We start from the raw sequence: 18,263 nt of genomic DNA on the forward strand, positions 1-18,263 counted from the left end.
GCAGCAGGCTTCGACGGAAGTGGAACAAACCAAGCGGAAACAGACTCACGCGACAACAAAACCGAACCGAACTCGAATATGGAAAACTTTTACCCAGAACCGATATAGCACTGATAAACGCAACTCGGAGTGAACTTTATGAATGGCCATGACTAATTGCAGTCATCTAGCAGCAGCCACAGTCGATGTGTGAACTTCAGTGGTGAAGGTTGTCCGGTTTTGCAGCGAAAGATACCCGTGTTTCGGTATCTGTATCTGTCGGTGTCTCATTTGAGCGGCTCGAATGATCCGCCTGTAATTATGACTGCGTGAAGAAATCAATAAGTGGAGGATGGCCAGCAAGCCCATGAGCACCAGCTGCCAAAGCATTGCGACGGCGGCCAGCAGTGCGGCCACCACGGCGGCAGCGGTGTCCATCTCGGCCTCCAATGCCACCTCTGTAGGCTCCCTCATCGCCGCCGCCTGCCAGCAGGAGCAGCCACATCCCCACCAGCACTATTCCCAGTCCCAGCAGCAACACCTCTATCATCAGAGCCATCAGCAAGCGTCGCACTATGTCAATGGCACCGGCAGCTTGGGCAGGCTCAAGTTCCACAAGAGTCTCGATGCCAGCGACGAGGAAATCGAGTATGCGCAGGTATGTCCAAGTGGCCAAGTATCCAACTGCTAGTCGGAATCGTCTCCAACTGAATTCAATTGTGCCCCACACTGAGTCATAATAATGCGACAAGGTCCTGCACTGCTGGCTCAATTGAATTTGTCTTGTGGGTGGTGGCGGTGTTGGGTGGTGTGTGATGGATGGTGGTTGCTTGCTGCCTTGTTGAGTGGGTGTACTTGGGGGTGGTTTGCGCAACCTAGCTCCCATCCCAGTGCATTTGCTGCCCCCACAGCTGTTTAACCCACCAGCCGGGTCGTTATGCATAGTTTACGCTTCGCCAGGCAACCTCAACAGCCGCCAACAACCGCCGTCGTCGATCAAGTGTTAATAATTCAATGCCCCGGAAATAGTCATATATTGAAATATATCGTACACCCTGCGAGCAGCTTAGTCCCTGCAAGGGCCTTGACTTTGGCCAAGGCAATTTGAAAAATTAACCAGTTGGATTAATTTATGGGTCACTAAATGAAAGGGGCATGTTTGCGAGCATGCCATATTTACAGCACCATTAATGGGGAGCTCGGTCAAAATTTCTACTAAAGTCACGATATGAGCCACAATATAAAAATGAATGCAGTTAATACAGCTTTAATTTGAGGACTACACCTAAACACAGTTTTTACTAGAATTAATGGAATTAAACTTACATACTCAAATGAATTAAACCGTTCATAAGGCAGAAACGATGAATTCGTGCACCATTTTTTTTATAGTTTTCTAACTCATTTTCTCCGCGTTTTCTTTTTTAATGAAAATCTTTACAATTTCATTTAAAACGGGCACTGTATTTCTGTACATAATGCCATACAATTTGCTCTTCCTTGCCGATGGCATTATAGTCGGCGGGAGGTCTGTTCTAAAGCCTTTCAAGCCAGTTATTACGCCCGCACAAAAAAGCGTTAATGAAAGAACTGTGCTGTGTCTCTATACTTAGCATGTTGTATCTAAAAATAGGTGTCATCGATATAAATATAAAAATATTATTAGTACACTTGTTTATACCATGAACTTTTCCGAAACTTTAAGCTTGACTATCTTACAAATATTGTTTTTTGTTTTATTCTACTACCAACTTGTTAATCCGTGGAAATGGCTTGCATGGTATTATTTTGTCCGTACCTGTATTCTGGGTTGGTTTGCTTTTCCCTATCTAACCCGCTTTCCTTTCGGGGGGGCAGTGAAAGTGTTGCCTGCTGGGGGCTTCATCCTGTATTCATAGAAATGCTTTCAATAAAAGCAGGAAGAACAGTAGGGACGAAGGAATGGGCTTGGCAAACATCATTTTGATGGTTTGCACCACCACACCTGGCGGCTATTTGGTGTGCCACATTGCCTAGACGTGCAAATACCCGGAAGTGCCAACGATAGTTTAGCATATAAGCTTTTCACTTTCACCGCAAATCAACACATTCCTTTCACAGATAGAGAGCACAGCTCTCCAATGGCCAATGTGGTTTGAATTGCTATAGAGAATTGCGTTCTTGCTAAAGGAATTCCATATTATTGTACAATATTACATATTATGCACGTTTAATATTTAATGACATTCCAGTTATCCCGTTCTACCCATATCCTTGGGCGCCACAAATCCGAGCGATATCTGGCCTCCAATCCGGACGAGGACCGAAGACGTCGCACCATAATCGTTGAGAAAAAGAACAACTCGTATGGATTCACGCTGCAGAGCTACGGGATCCACTACAAACGGGATGAGGAGCTGGAAATGATCACATACGTGGACTACGTGGAGTACGGAGGTCCGGCCTATCGAGCTGGCATGCGTGAGGGAGACGTAATCCTCTCCATTAACGGAAAAGATATGGAGAAGGCGGACCACAAGACCATCGTCGAGTTCATCAAGCAATGCGACACCAGGATGAGAATGGTAGTGCTTTTCGAGGACTGTGTGAGGAAGGTAAAGTATTTAAAGGATAGAAAACTAAAACGTATTTCTGATAAACGTGTGATTCCCCAGGTGGATCTCCACATGCGCTACATCCAACTGCAGAGCATGTTGCAGCAAAAGATGAACGAACTGGAGAGGGTACACCTCAGAGAGCGTGAGTTATTGGAGGGCAAGTGGAAAACGCACAGTTTGCCAGCGCGTAAGAAGGCCAATGCGAATACTTCGCCCAGTGATGGAGAAGGAGTATCACCCACAGAGGTGGCTGGTGAAGCTGGCTTCTACCGACCCGCTTTGTCCACCGAGGATGTGCCCAATATTGCCGCCCGCCAGCATGGGGTCGGTGGCCCAGGAATCATACCTCCTCCCGCTCAATTTATGCTCACCTACCACTACCTGGATCCCACATACCGCTACGTCCTGCGACCCACGCACGGCAGCTCAGAGGAATTCGTTGACGGATTGGGTCTTCAGCGGAGCAGTAGTGATCACCAGCCGCCGGCACAGCGCTATGTCCTCCAGCAAACCGAATCTGTGGATGCAAATTCGATGACTCAACCCACAACAACGGCTCCTACCCAATATCACAGCACCACGGGTGGATCGGTGAAGCCACCCGCACCACCTCCTCGCACCTGTGAAAAGCACAAGCCACCTGCTAAGCCACCAAAGCCAGAGAAAGAAAAGTCATCGGGCAAGCATTGCCATGTGGGACACTCGTGCAATCCCTGCTTGGGTCACTTTCGCTGGAAGTCGGCGGAGAAGTCAGCTGTTCCGGCGCCGGATAACGTGAGCTTGGATGCCTATGATCTGGCCAGTCCGTGCTGCGATACACATTGTGTGCCATCAAGAAGACGTCATCGGCAGCATAAGGAGCACACGCATAAGCACAAACATCGTGACAGGGAACGGGTGGAGAGCAAGGAGCAGAGGGTCAGACCCAAGTCCACATCCCATGCCTCACCCAATGCCAACGGGGGTGCAGGATCTGGACATCACCACCATCATCATCATCACCATCATAGCCATGAGCAGCAGCAGCAACAACAGCAACAACAACAGCAGCAGCAGCAGCAACAACAGCAGCAGCAACAACAACAGCCCATTCAGACTGTTCCGCACCACCACCACTATCCCCACCAGATGCACAATCCCTGCCAGGTGCAATCCCAAAGTGGTAGCACCCGATCCCGCTACTTCGACTTGGCATCCGGCTTAGCCAGCCACTGTAGCTTACATTCCTGCACCTCAAGTGAGTTTGCTACAGGAGACACAGCTTCATATACCACATCCATAAGTACGGATACTTTGTTTTGGGATCCCACAAGTGAGACGGCTCAGTCCCGACAGCACTCCACAAAATCCAGGCAGTCCTACGAGCAGCAGCCACAACAGCAGCAGCCAACTCACCAGGGACACCACCACCATCATCATCACCAGGGGGATTACCACCAACGATATCATGTGACCACCACACAAATGCAACCGCAGCAGATCTATCCCAACACTATAGCCTATGTCCAGAAACCAAAATCCTGGGACAATCTAGCCAACAAGGCGGGCTTTAATGTGGGTTACGGTTACCTTGACACTGTGGCCGTTAAGCCAGCCATAAAAATGCAAATTGCCCAGCAGCGTCACTCGATGCCGCGAAGGAACCCGTACGGCAGATACTCCACTTACGGCGATGTGGAGAACTATGCCCCACCGCCCACCGAGTTTGTGGGCGAGCTGACCACCACCACAACCACCACAATTACGGCCAAGTCCACGGAGGAGCTGTTGGCCGCCTGCGATTGCTTGACGCCTCAGCAACAGGCTGCCATTAAGGCGGCCCAGTACCAACTCAGTCAAAATCAGAAGCTGTCCCACCAGAACTCCTGCCAGTTGGGATACTACTCGCATCTGCCGCGACCTACCACTGATGTGGGCACCTCCACCACTAGTCAGCAGGTGCATGGTGCAGGAGATGTCCAGACGACTTCGGAGGCCACCAGATTGTAGGTCAAAGTTGTCTAGACCGTAACGAGATCCGTCTCAAGAATAATATGAGTGCACCATGGGTAGAGGGTGATGATCAAATAGTTTTGAAGTTTGATAGGCGTGTTCAGTTAATAGAGGTTTAAAACTAAATGTTATTTTAAATGAGAAAGAATTGAATGAGTATGAAAAAAAATATTGAATAGAATAAAAGTCGAATCAATCATTTTGATTAGTCTGGTAATTAAATTATTATTTAAAAATAAAAATAGAATTTTCTTTCTAAACTGATATCTGTATATTCAATGTTGTGTAATTTTTGAACAAAATTATATTAGGTATTTAAGGAATAGATAATTTAATATTTTGTAGCTTGACTAAAAAATGTAGAAAATTATTTGTTTGGTATCCAAATGTAGTCAATGGTGAAAAAAACCTTCTTAAAAAAGATAAGAATTTAGTACTCATTCCAAACTTACCTCATTCAAATCAACTCACACGCCTAACCTGTGCATGATTCACTTAGTTGAACCGCTCATGAGTGCACTCATATTCTGATCCATTCGCGTCTTCGAAAACCGAACATCGAACTCATTTGAAATGGTAACTAGAGCCAAATTTTAAACATATAACTCAGACAAAAATCAACATGTAGCTTAACTATTCAATAATATGTTAAGTGAGTTTTATAAATGTAAGATAAATATTTAGCATCCAAAAACCGCAGGACAATACACAGAGATAAGCCCAAAAGAAGATACTTCTAAGAGTAGATGATTCAGAAATTAGAACACCTTAAGACCTATAAAAACTAAACTTATAGCTATCTTCTGTTTGTGAAACTCACTTAATATATAGGCGATATAACTAGGACGCTTTGACGTTTAGATTTTTGGATTTATTGAAAGACTGAAAAGCCACGCGCATATTCCAAATGAGAGAAAAATCTGGCGTCTTGTAATGATAGATAGAGGATTATATATGTATCTGTATTTGCCATATAATATGGTTAACCTATCATGCGACTAGATACTGTTTTACATGTAGCATATACACACTTAAGCATATATATTTATTGCATACTGTATCCGAACAATGTAATTTATTTCATTGTGATAGTGAAAGAGCACTAAAAACCGCAACAATTTTAGTCGCATTTTTATCAAGCAACCAACCAAATATAATTTAAAACGCTTTTATGTAATGCGAAATGTAAATGTTATTGAACTTATGTATTGCAATAAAACTCAAGAAATGTGTTCATGTAGTGTGACCCCTAGATAAAAATAGAAACAGAACAAGATATATTATTGGTAGGAGGAGGAATTATTCTTTATTCCTGCGAAAATTTTCTAAAAATAAGGTGTACATAGAATTGAATTTATTTAATAAAAATCGGCTTTATGGGTTAATAAAAACTTGTGGAACACCCCAGGGAATTTCATCAGCTGATTGGCTCGAAAGTGGCGCCACCTACCGTACCTATTGGTCATTTTACAACCCCTGTAGAGTGTTACCATTGGAAGTCTCCACATGTAACGTCTTTTCGCCGGTCAGCTGTTCATCCCCCGCGAAATTGGCAACTGTCAGCGACGCCCTCTGTTGGCCATCGCTGGCACCAGGCAGCTGTCAAAGTGGCAAAAAAATCAATACCAACCCCCAACCCTCCTCGTTAAAAATGTAAATGCGAAAAAATTCAATACTGTGCAGCCAAACGCGACGGTCGCAGCGTTCTCCACTCACAATCGCTCTCCCCGCTTTATCCCCCCAGCACGTAATGCTCCAGTTCCGGGATACTATCCAAATATCAGTGAAAGATTGACAACGGTTCTTGAATCGCCCCCAAAGTCCTCAGTGAAATTCCCAACAAGGGCAACTTGCAAACCGGCAAAAAAATAAAAAGCGACCCCCGCGTGTGTGCAGTGAGTGAAAAGTGGCAAAGTGTTCGAGCGCTAAGCTATAGAATACGATCTTGAGCAGATCCGGCAAAACATATGTCAAGTGCAGGGCGACGCGACTGCTAGCAGAGGTTGCGACTGCGACTTCCGCATCCGCTCCTGTTTCTGTTGTTGTTGGTGGCAGCAGCAGATACAACAATGAAAAGGTGAGTGTGCAAAGGGGTTCCCCCTGAGAAATGAAAAATAATGCACAACAAAAAGAAACTGTGATTGTTTCATCTTGGGTTATATTACATTATATTAAAGCTCATTTACTATGTAAATCTGAATGGGGGGGAGGTGGCAACTAACAGAGATGTATTTTATATCTCTAAGGGAGCAACTTCTTGCTTGCGAATTCGATTTACCCGCTAGCAACTTAAGAGTATTTATTTTTAGGGAAAATTATCTTCAAGTAAATACTTGTACTGCTGTTTTGAAACGTTCAACATTTTACGTTTTCAAATTAAAAACTTTTTAAATGGCCTATCGAAAGTATTTCACAGTGATATATTTAATTTTCCGACTACACACAGTTGGCAGCTAAAATACAAACATCCTTTGCCCACTTCGGTGCGAGATCAATTTCGATAAATAGAAATTGCCAATTAAATGTGAAATGTAAATTGCCCCCGGGTGACAGTCGAACAGTTCACAAAAAGTGTCCTGGGGGCCAAGGCAAAACTTCTCCGCTGGTCACTCGCATCCGGTTTTTGGTCCTGACAAAGTTTTTCTGCAGCTTGTGATGTCTGCAGCGAGATATGAGAATTGTAACTTTCGGACCGACTGTCTGTCTGTCTGTTTGTCTGCCTGCCTGTATCATTAGGGCAAAGTTGGCCCACTCAAGTAGTTGGTTTTTATATGTACGTCTCGTTCTGGAATTATTATTTTTTTATTCCAGCTAGGCTGCCATTAATTATGAAGGCTGAACTATGCCAAAGTTTTGCAGACACCTCCTCCGCCATCGCACTTTGAGCCGCTCAATTGTTAAACCGAAATTCATAAGTCCTAATGACTGAACGGCTGCACGAAGGATGTGGTTGGGGGGGGGGGGAGAGGTCCTTTTTGGAGAGCAGCAGGACAGAAGGAGAGCAGGACGGGAGAACAGAGGGAACAGACAACTTGAAGTTTGCTGCGGATGCGGACGTTGCATGTACGACAACATCATTATCAGCGGCGGCAGCGTCAAAATGCCATTAAATGTGTAGCCTACAATGCCTTTGAAGGATTACACACCCCACCCACCGGCGCCTCCCTATTTACACCCACACACACACACACACTTTCCGAAAGAAAAGGAGCGAAACGGAAAAAATGTGCAGCTTTGTCAAATAGCAAAGAACGCGGTGCAGCAGCGAATAGTTTCGTTCCACTCGGAGAAAATAGCACCCACTCTTCAAAATTACCTGGGACACAAACTTTTTTTTATTAACACTGTGACCATACAGATTTTTTTGTGTTTTAAAGAAAGTACATATATTTTTAAAATGGCTTAAAGATATATATAATATTTGGCTGCCTTAGGATTTTAATTTAGAAATGTACTTATTTGTTAAATATCTTGTTAATTGATTTCAATATTTTTCGCCGTGTAGTGTTGCCGTTGTTGCTGTTGCAAAAGTGCTGGCGGGCATTGAAAAACACACTCACCCACACATGTACGCACTGGCAGTCAGTCAAAAGCGCGACTGGACCACCTAATCCGCCCACCGAGCCCCTTTCACCCCTTTCGGCACTACCAAACAAACACCCCCCTCCCCACCACACTGCCGATGGGCGCCAAAGTGCGTTGCATACTCCGCCTCTGCTCGCTTTTTTTTTGCACGCTTTGTTTGACTGGGATTGGGATTTTCCCCAACAGTTGTACTCACTCTCGTATTGGTTGTTGTTTTTGTTGTTGTTGCTGCTGTTGTACACATTGTCACACAGGCAACAACGACAACAGCAACAACACGCAACAGCGCAAAAAAAGTGGAAAAAACTTTGCCACGTTAACTACTGACTGACTCCAGCCAGGCGACAAAAATGTCACGGATTGAAGCTGCTCTATTCTTGGGCAGAACGAATTATTTTTATATAAATTAATACATTAAATGTTACTCAATGAATTTTATTAAAATTAAGAATATAATATTTTTTTAAGATATAAATTTCATAAAAAACTTAAATTTCTACAAACTCACAGAGCTCTTAAAATTATTATTATTATTTATTATTTTTATTTATGTTTCGATAAAATCAGAAATTTCATTTAAGTTTGAATGACACCTTCAGTGGTTTTCAAAGCCAATCCTGACACACTTGTTGGTGGCAGGACGACATCCTGACGCAGCCCTGCACCAACTGCGAATGTGTGTCTACGTTTGGTGGTGGGACGGAGGACGATGCGGGGAGGAGGTGGGCCAGAACGGCACAGGACGGGAGTCCTTTGTCGCGGGGAAGGGTGTTAATGAGCAGCATAGCAGTGGCAACGACTCTGCTTAGTATTTGTGTTTCTTCATTTCCGGCTTCCACATGTTGACATGCTGATGATATTGGTTAACTTCTGCCGAGGATGATAGCCGGGCCATGATGAAGTCAGCAACAGGAGGAGGAGGAGCATCCAGCCAGTCTGTCATTCAGTGACTGAGTGGGCGAGCTGGTTAGTCAGCTTTGTTTTTGTTTTGATATACTCCACTCGCTGCTTGTTTGTTAACGCTGCGTATGCGTAATTTTCATATTATGTAATTTTAACGCGCTAAATGGAAGCCTAATTTGATTAGGGCGCCATAAATGTGTCCTGCCACGCTGTGTGCGCCCCACATCGACTCTTGCAGAGGTGACGCATGTTTGACGCAGTTTCCCAGTTGTCCAAAAAAAAAAAAAAAATAACGGAGAAAACTATATTTACTCCATCTCCCAGCTACCGACGCACATCTCCAGTTACCAATTCTAGATGCACAGAAAGAAAAAGTTGAAAAATTTCTTCTGTCAAATTAAAGGATTATCCACTGCCTTAAAAAATTTCAATTGAAATTTTATTTAGAGGAAGAATCAAGTCTTCAACAACTTAATTGCTTACACAAGGCCATTTAGTTACTGAACTGATCATATACATTCCGATTTCTCTCTCTGTATTGGGCTGCTGGCTGATGAGCTCATATTGAAAGTTTTTGTGCTCTGTGGAACGACCTAGTTTGGCCAAAGCCAAATCAATGTGGCCGCTGCGGCGCCATTTGCACTGCCGACCCTTTTGTGCATTTACTCTGTTTTCCGCTCTGCCCTGCTCGACATTTTCCGGGTTTTTCCTCCGCTCCTGTCTGTCTGTATGTGTGTGTCTGTGTGTTTTATTTTTTTCTCTGTGCAAACAATTTCGCCTGGTCGCCTGGTCGGGCGTTATTAATTGAGCTTTTGATGCATAGCCAGTATAACGATTGTCCCATCCCATTCCATCCCATCACATTTCATCTCCCATCCGGGTCATCTCATCCATCTGTTCGTGTGCACTTAAAAGGCTACATAATTGTTTTTACCAAATTGAAATTTTAATTGAATTCGTATTGGAAACGGCATCGAGATCGGGACTCCTTTCAGTTATGACTTTAAATGCGATACCTCGCCGGCTTAGAAAACAAAGGCGAAAGGCAAACGACATTGGTTTGGGGAACATAAAAATTAAAAATTTAATACGCGTAGTATTTGTGGGGCAAAAAAGCCGCATTGGCATTTCATTTTATTGTAAGCAAAGTCCCGGCATCAGCAGCAGGCCCATTGACATCATCCTCGTCATTATGCACATTATCCACATCAACAATGGCTCAACGAGCGGCTGAATGAATCTCAAGTGGGCAGTCGGCCCACCTCCTCATTTGGTATAGATACGTGCACCAATAGATAGATAGATAGATGTTAATGGGCATAGACGGATGGGTAGATACATATCGAAAAATTGCATGATTCAGTTTGTTATGGACGGCATAGTTTATAGAGATTTCTGTTAAATTTTACCAAAAGCACTTCAGTTTAATCATATGAATGTCTTCCATTGCAGCAGAACCGATTCGCAGACATAACACATTGCGGTGGAGGTTGAGAAGAACGGCATGGTGAAAATGGAATCGACGGAAGAACAGGATCGAAAGCTAGTTTTGGAGTTCTGCCACCTGCTAGAGAAGTCCAAGCAGCTCTTCAACGGGCTCAGGTGAGTCTAAATAGCTGAAGAACCTTTTAGAGTTGGTTACTAATGGAATATTTGCAGGGATCTGCCTCAGTATGGCCATCGGCAGTGGCAGGCATACTTCGGTCGCACCTTCGATGTCTACACCAAGTTGTGGAAGTTCCAGCAGCAACATCGCATGGTGCTGGACTCCAAGTATGGCCTGAAGCGCTGGCAGATCGGCGAAATAGCAAGCAAGATTGGCCAGCTTTATTATCACTATTAGTAAGTATGACAGGTGATAGATAGATGAAAGATTTCTAATATATGAATCCTTCCTCTCCAGCTTAAGAACCAGCGAAACCAACTACCTGAACGAGGCGTATCAGTTCTATGCGGCAATTAGGGGTCGAGCCTACTATTCGCGGGCAGCCAAGGAGGATCGACCGGATCTGATGGTGAAAAAGCTGCGTTACTATGCCCGTTTCATTGTGGTGTGCCTGCTGCTCAAGAAGATGAAGCTGGTGCGGGAACTGGTCACCGAGTTGGAAAAACAAATACAGGAGTACACCAACACGTAATTACTTGGTGACCCATTTTTGACTCCGTATTAATCCCCAGATTTCCCCGCAGCTACGAGCCGGAGGATCATTTGGAGTGGTCGCTGGTGCTCGAGGAGATCAAGGGCTTCATCAAGGCGGAGGCGGCGGTGGCCGTACTGCACGCCGACTCCAATCCCATCATCCTGTCGCACAGGTGAGTCGTTAGCACAGCCTCTGTCCGTACACGCGTATTTGCCCGTGCTTTCGTCGGCGGAGGAGGAGTTTGGACAGCTTGTGGGTGGCCAAGTGTATAGCCTATATCTGTCCGCATATGCCTCTACACATATGCCCTGTTCTGTTTGCGTAGGTATACGAGTTTTGCTTGAGTTCCGTTGCCGTTGATTATGTTTAATTTTTGTGCTTATCACAGAAGACTTGAAACACCAAAGAACACTCACCGTTGTCATTTTGTCACGCACTTAAACCATGATCTCTGTCCACCCCCCCAAAACATCCGTCAATCCAATCACAAGATCCAGGTGGGACAATGAAACTGTTTGATAGAAAATTTCTAGTTACATTTCCAAAGTATTAGGTAATAAATAAAAGAATACAGTTTCAGTGTCCAACCGCACACACACTCCACAAGATGTTATCATTTCGTTATCATTTCATTATCATTTTGTCCACGATCCCCCCGAGAACACACTCCCCCACCCGTACCCTTGTCACCTCATTAGTGCGCCGCATTCTCAATTCTTCTGTGAAAGCACGGGCCCCGCCATTCGCCGGAGGACGAGTGCGACTACCCTGACTGATGTGTCCAGTGGTTCCGGTTCTAGGTTGTCGCCGCTGACGACTCCACCCTGCGAGCGTTCGCCGCACATGACGCTCAGCCTGCAGGAGATCCTGATCGTGGGCTCCGCCTGCGAGCAGGCCAAGTTCTCGGAACTGACCATGGACATGTTCCGGATGCTGCAGACGCTGGAGCGTGAGCCGACGGAGTCCACAACGAATCCACTGAGCATGGCACACGGACTCCATGGGCACGATGCGAGTCCGGCGGCCAGCCGAATACCGCCTTACGGAGTGCCGGGCTCCAAGGGCTACATGGAGAACGGCCGGGCCTTTCGTGACAATCCCCACAAGTATCTACTGTACAAACCTTCGATAAGCCAGCTGCTGGTTTTCCTTGCCAGCGGCTCAAAGGAACTGCCGCTGGGCGGTGCCCTGCTCCTTTACATGTCCGCCGATGGCTGCTTCTCCACCACCAAACATCCCGAGGATTGTGAGTACATTACCATGCTATTGATGCTGTTATCTATAATAACCATTGATTTTTCCAGTTGGCTACGAGCTGGGAGGCCTGGCCACCAGCGTGAAGCGGGACAGCGTGGATGGTGGAGGGCTGTCCTGCCGAGGAAAATCGTACAAGGAGAACCACTGCCTATATCCGGGTGATCTATATCCGTTCACACGCCGGCCAATGTTCGTTGTGATCGACTCGGACAACTCGTTTGTCTTTCAGCACATACCGCGCTATTTTGGCCAGCCGCTGGTAGTGCTCATGTCCCCGCAGGATGTGCCGCCTGCATTCCAGGGTAGGAACTCCATCCATTTTGCGTATCACCGAGAACTTATATCCTTTTTGCCTTATTTCAGCTGATGTCCAGCATCATGGCTCGCTGTTTACGTTGTTCCTGCACTCCCCGCTCACCGCCCTCTGCTACATCTGCAACGTTGGAGACGTGCCCATCCACCACTGGGAACGCTGCCAGACCTACGTGGACCGCTTCATCACGGAGGCCTCGCGCCTTGTCACCCGGTGTCGCATCGATGAGATCGAGCAGGGCATTGGTTTTATAGGTGGGCTATCTTAGTTACTTCGTTACTCCTATACTTACTATAATCTATCTCCCTTGGCAGATTCCTCCTACGTGCAGTTCTTCGGCGACGACTTCCTGCGCACCCTGATCCTCCGTTTCGTCTTCTGTGATGTGGTGCTTCGGTTGCACCGTGGATTCCGGGGGCGGCACATGAGACCCCGCTGTGAGCCGCAGCTGCCGGCGAACGAACTGCTGGAGCACCCCTCGCTGTCGCACATCATCTTTCAGCTGGCCTCGGCCCTGGATGTGCGGGGTCACTTCTCGGAGGGACCGGAGTGCGACTGATGACTTTTTGCGGCCATAGTCGTGGTGGTGGCCATCGGGATCTGCCTGCGACAGCAGCTGTTCCACGTGATCGAGAGGCAGTTATCCGGATGGATGCTTTCGCTGTACAATACTTTTCCGCTGGGCTGGAACTGGGCATGAGATTGGTGGCGTTGCTGGCCATGGGTTTCCGTTTCCTTTCGTTGGCAGTGCTCCGGCTGCCGGCGTAAATCATTTCAATAACGTAACGCAACGTAACTGCAGTATAATACGAATATAAATATATAAATACGAGTATAATATATATATATAATATATGCGTATATGGATAAAGGTAAATTAATCAAGTAGCTAGTTTTCTTATATAGTGCGTCGCGCAATGGAAATGGTCCAATGTTAGTTGCTTAGCATATACATAATTAATGATAACGATAACGAAGATATACATACGAGAAATCAATGATATTCAGCCGATATCGCAGCAGCAACAAGAACAGCAACCACAAACATGTCAAAAGAACCTAACAAACGATAACTGCCAAAAGAAGATGAAAAACGAAAGAAAAACCAACCAAACAATTTATGATAAAAATCGAATCAAATTTTGTTTGAGCGGTACCGGGAAATTTTTATGAAAATTGTGAGCGGGGGGGACTTTTTGGATTGCCCGATCGGATCGGTAAACATAGGTAACTTTGTCATATGCAGCGGAAAAATTTTAGCTTTTATACAACCGATATTGAGGGAAACCTAATCGAAAGTGAATCACGAACACGACACACTATATAAGAAAGGAGGTGCGTTTTTTATGCATTGTACGCGGCGCTCATAACAAATTGAAATTACGAAACCAGAATATTATTGTACGTATGTAATATTGCATATATGTATCTATTATGATTACAAGATGACTGAAAGTTACTGTTTCAACAAAGGAAAAAACGAAAAAAAAAAAACCAAAAAACGTATAAATAAAAGTAAGACAACCAAAAAGAAGGCAAAGTTTAGCAAAAGTAATAACTAATATTAACTTATACATAATGCCCTAGTTAAGTGAAACATGGAAAATATACAAAATATATTTTGCGTATGTTAAAGTGAAATACAAAAAGCCCAACCAACATTTTATACGAAGGAAATGCATACAAAATTTACACTTCAACTAACGAATAAAAATCTGTTCTCGAATCATTTTTCCAAAATGCCGCAAAATTCCATTTCGGTTTTCGATATAAACTGTGAATTGGAACAGGTCACCGTAATAATAAATATTTATGATAACATATAGTTACAAGTCACACTAACTCTATGGATTTATAGGCAAATGATAAACGCAATATTGAAAGTTACAAAATTATATATATAAAGCATATATATTTCAATACGAAAATAAAACTAGTTGAACGCATAGTAAATTACTTGATCATTTTTACAAGACAAGCCGCAAACGAAAATAATGAAAAATCTTACCAAAAAGATACAAAAAAAAAAGAACAAAAACAATTTAACAATTACTTTAAATTTATTATTTTCTACGGATAATATGTGCATTTTTATATATTTAAACGAAAGATAACAAATTTTACGCTAGTTACAAACAAATTTTTCTGAAGTCTTCAAGCAGCCGTATTAAAAAAATAAAAACTACAAACAAAACGAATCGAAGAGAAAACAAACTAATTTAATCAGCCGAGTTCTTATCAACTTATTCGCTTTGTTAACTAACAAATTGTATAGCTTTTCCACAATTTCGTTTACACTTTTTGTACATATAGGGAAAATACTAAAAGAATCGTTAAAAGAACCAAATTATATCACTCACCATTATTGTACTGAATCATTTCCATTTATGTGTTTGTACATTTTGAGAACTGCATTTACGAAATAGCGAGAACAAATAAGGTAAATTAAAGCAAGGGGGAGAATTGCAAATAATCAGCAACATTAACCACACTCACACGTAAACCAAGCCCACAAAACGAGAACATCTAAACATTATCATAAACAAATTGTTTAAACGACATGCAAAGTCACAAATAACATACAAATCGAAACCAACATTAAGAAATGATAACAAATTTAGCAAAGCCACAAGAGAATATTATGAAAATGGAACGGAGAACGAGAAAGTGTATGGGAGTTTGTATGAAGTAATAAGAATAAAGCACACGTTTGAAAAGAGATTCGATTTTTAATGATTCCACATCAACTACTTAAGTCCTCCAGAGTAGTATTTAATCCACTTGAGGTAGGAAGAAACGCGTGTGGATACGTCGGGCAGTTTTAGCTTGCACTCGCCATCGAATCCGTGGGATACAATTCCCACCAGGGTTCTGCTGCCATCGTCCAAGACCATCGGACCTCCGGAGTCGCCGCGACATGGCAGACCCTTCTTGGAATCGATGCAGATGAAGCCGTTGTGCACGACCTTTTTGCTTTTGCCGCCCAGCTGCTTGTTCCACTGCCTCTCGCACTCCTTGTTCGAGATGATGGGCGCCCTGATGTACTGGAGCACCTGGCTGGGCAGCTGCTTGGTGGTCAGACCCCAACCCGAAATGATGGCTTTGCGACCCGTGTATGTTTTCTTGGCACTGGGCAACTTGGCGGGTTGGATATACTTGTTAAATGTAAGCTTCTTGGGTAATTTGATCAGGGCTATATCGTTTGTCACGGTCTTACGGTCGAACTTCTTGTGGACGATGGTGTAGCTCCGGTTGACCACGATTTCTTTATCATCAAAGGATTTCACCTTTCCCACGTGGATCAGCACTTTCCAGCTAAGTAGGTGAGAAATATAGATATATATAAATCGGCGGAGTATGTGTATGTTACTTACAGATTAGACTTTGGATCCTGCAGACAATGGGCTGCGGTTATAATCCAACGATTACTGAGGATAGTGCCCCCGCACATATTGGGCTCATCCTTGGATCCTTCGAAGTAGCAAAGTAGTCCAACCTGGTAAGGCAACTGCTTCGCTTTTGCCGCTGTGCCATTCATTATTCGCAGGGAGCCAGTCTCCTGGCCAAATACCAGGGAGAACTGCACGATAAGCACCAGCTGGAGAATCATTTCAATTGATTTACAACTCCAAACCCTTGAACAGCTTTATATATTGCCCGTATTCGTGGTTTTCATTGATTGCCCCGGTTTTATGATTGCGGCGTGTTCGAACCTCTTTGCATAATCTGCGTGCTTTTGGTTTATTGGTTATAATAATTACGGGTTGCTTGAATAGTCGGATACATGGTACATATACGTATATATAAGTAAGATAAGATTCTCACTCAGTGAGAAACTCCGAACTTGTAGATGACTTCGTGCTGGTAACTTTCGCCAGGTCGCAAAATGGTCGAGGGAAAGTTGCTGTGGTTCACGGAGTCGGGAAACTTTTGTGTCTCCAGGCAGAAGGCACAATGCTTGGCATAGGCAGCTCCATCCTTGCCGGGAATGGGCGATTCACCGCGTTCCACGTCTGGCATAAAGTTGGAGGTGTAGAACTGCACTCCGGGCTGATTGCTGACCACCTCCAGCCAGCGTCCGCTGGGCGGATGAGTGGCTCTGGCCACCTTGGCCAATGGTTGTGGTGGACTGAAGGTCACACAGAAGTTGTCATCGTAGCCGCGAGCTGGCTGCAGCGCCTTGAGGCGTTCACCCAGATTGCTGGACACACGTAAATCAAATCCTGTTCCCTCTACGGGTGTGATACGGCCGGTGGGAATGGAAGACTGATCCGTCTCAGTGATTCCATAAGCATTTATCTCGATGGTGTGCTCGTAGAGACCGTTGGCTCCAGATTTGTGGCCAGCTAGGTTGAAATAGGAGTGGTTGGTGAGATTCACGGGAGTGGTTTTATCTGCTAGTGCACTCATCTGGACATGGAGGCAGTTATCCTCGCTGAGGGTAAAGCTTGCCGTGGCTGTCACCTTGCCGGGATAGCCTTCGTGTCCATCGGGATTGGTGTGGGACAGGGTAACACCATCCACACGCACTTCCACAACTTCCCAGTGAGCCTTATCGAAGCCTACAAAGCCGCCATGGAGCTGAAACTTGTTGTCTCGGTTCTTAGACACCTGAACTAGCTTTCCATCAAGATAAAAGCTGCCATTGGCAATCCGGTTGCAAACCCGCCCAATGGTTGCTCCAAAATACGGATTTCTCTCGCTCTGATAGCCCGCCAAATCGTCAAATCCGAGGGTCACGTCATCTATTTGACCGCTGGCATCAGGCGTCTTTATGCTGGTAATGGTGGCTCCACGGGTGATCAATTGCACGGACATTCCAGCTCCATTTGTCAGGGTGAACCGCTTGATGGTGTCCTTTGACTTGGTGAACGGATTCACCGCTCCGTTGGCGAAGACGTCTTCCGTGACGTTGACCATTTTGGATCCGGCTGCAGCTGTGGAATGATTACGAGTGCCAATTGCACTGCGTTTTTATCTGACCCTCTCCAAGCCGTAAAGGTTAATCAGCACTCGATGTGCGTATGTGTTTGTTTTAATTATCGCAAAAAAGCCGCAAACAAAATGTACATATGTACGTACATATATAAACAGATCTAGTTATCACAAATTGGTGGGAAAGTCTGCGATAAGGGGGATAGACACCTTGTGGAGTCTTTAAGAATTGTGCAATGTTCGTATTCCAAATTTAGCGGTAATTCAGAAAATTCTTACTTAAATTATCTTTTAATCGCCGTAGTTGCAATTCAAATTTTAGAGTTGCCTTACCTATTTTAGACCAGCTGTTTTTACATGTGCGTAGTAAGTAAAAATTCGCAGGGGCTTGTTTTAGTAGTTAAAAATTTGTTGGTAAAATTTTTTGATATTTGCTTATTAAGCCTTTTAAATAGAACAATTTTATTAACATACTTGAATACAATATACATTTTTTTATATATATGTTTAAATGCCCATCTTTGCTACACAGTGGTGGCAGTTGCAAAGATCTGGCAGCCC

General features: G+C 44.5%; 4 protein-coding genes across 8 annotated transcripts; 2 read left to right on the forward strand and 2 right to left on the reverse strand.

Annotated features, from left to right (window-relative positions):
• Window positions 1-13: 13 nt before the first annotated feature.
• On the forward strand, window positions 14-5,783 carry ssp6 (short spindle 6). 2 transcript variants are annotated; one of them, NM_001300023.1, is made up of 3 exons: window positions 14-637; window positions 2,211-2,573; window positions 2,634-5,783. In NM_001300023.1, exons 1-3 carry the CDS (start codon window positions 332-334, stop codon window positions 4,563-4,565), a joined length of 2,601 nt encoding a protein of 866 aa, NP_001286952.1. In that variant the 5' UTR covers window positions 14-331; the 3' UTR covers window positions 4,566-5,783. The 2 variants fall into 2 exon arrangements, with proteins under 2 accessions (NP_001286952.1, NP_648023.2); NM_139766.2 differs by having other exon boundaries at window positions 2,634-4,825.
• A 391-nt stretch (window positions 5,784-6,174) lies between these two features.
• Window positions 6,175-15,480, forward strand: CG13293 (uncharacterized protein). Of its 4 annotated transcripts, none has more exons than NM_001274534.2 (9): window positions 6,175-6,645; window positions 10,509-10,658; window positions 10,716-10,898; window positions 10,960-11,190; window positions 11,247-11,369; window positions 11,998-12,443; window positions 12,502-12,756; window positions 12,818-13,021; window positions 13,082-15,480. In NM_001274534.2, the coding sequence occupies exons 2-9, from the start codon at window positions 10,561-10,563 to the stop codon at window positions 13,324-13,326; spliced, it is 1,785 nt and encodes a 594-aa protein (NP_001261463.1). In that variant the 5' UTR covers window positions 6,175-6,645; window positions 10,509-10,560; the 3' UTR covers window positions 13,327-15,480. The 4 variants fall into 4 exon arrangements, with proteins under 4 accessions (NP_001261463.1, NP_648024.2, NP_001261464.1 ...); NM_139767.2 differs by having other exon boundaries at window positions 11,983-12,443; window positions 13,082-13,556; NM_001274535.1 differs by having other exon boundaries at window positions 10,960-11,178; window positions 11,235-11,369; window positions 11,983-12,443; window positions 13,082-13,556.
• CG10469 (uncharacterized protein) lies at window positions 15,480-16,605 on the reverse strand. Its single transcript, NM_139768.2, has 2 exons — window positions 16,142-16,605; window positions 15,480-16,082 (listed from the first exon to the last, which is right to left on the reverse strand). The coding sequence occupies exons 1-2, from the start codon at window positions 16,375-16,377 to the stop codon at window positions 15,515-15,517; spliced, it is 804 nt and encodes a 267-aa protein (NP_648025.1). The 5' UTR covers window positions 16,378-16,605; the 3' UTR covers window positions 15,480-15,514.
• CG10467 (uncharacterized protein) lies at window positions 16,496-18,039 on the reverse strand. The gene has a single exon (NM_139769.2). The coding sequence runs from the start codon at window positions 17,685-17,687 to the stop codon at window positions 16,593-16,595; it is 1,095 nt and encodes a 364-aa protein (NP_648026.1). The 5' UTR covers window positions 17,688-18,039; the 3' UTR covers window positions 16,496-16,592.
• Between the last annotated feature and the right edge of the window lie 224 nt (window positions 18,040-18,263).

Source organism: Drosophila melanogaster, chromosome 3L, assembly GCF_000001215.4.
Source record: "Drosophila melanogaster chromosome 3L".
Lineage (NCBI taxonomy): Eukaryota > Metazoa > Arthropoda > Insecta > Diptera > Drosophilidae > Drosophila > Drosophila melanogaster.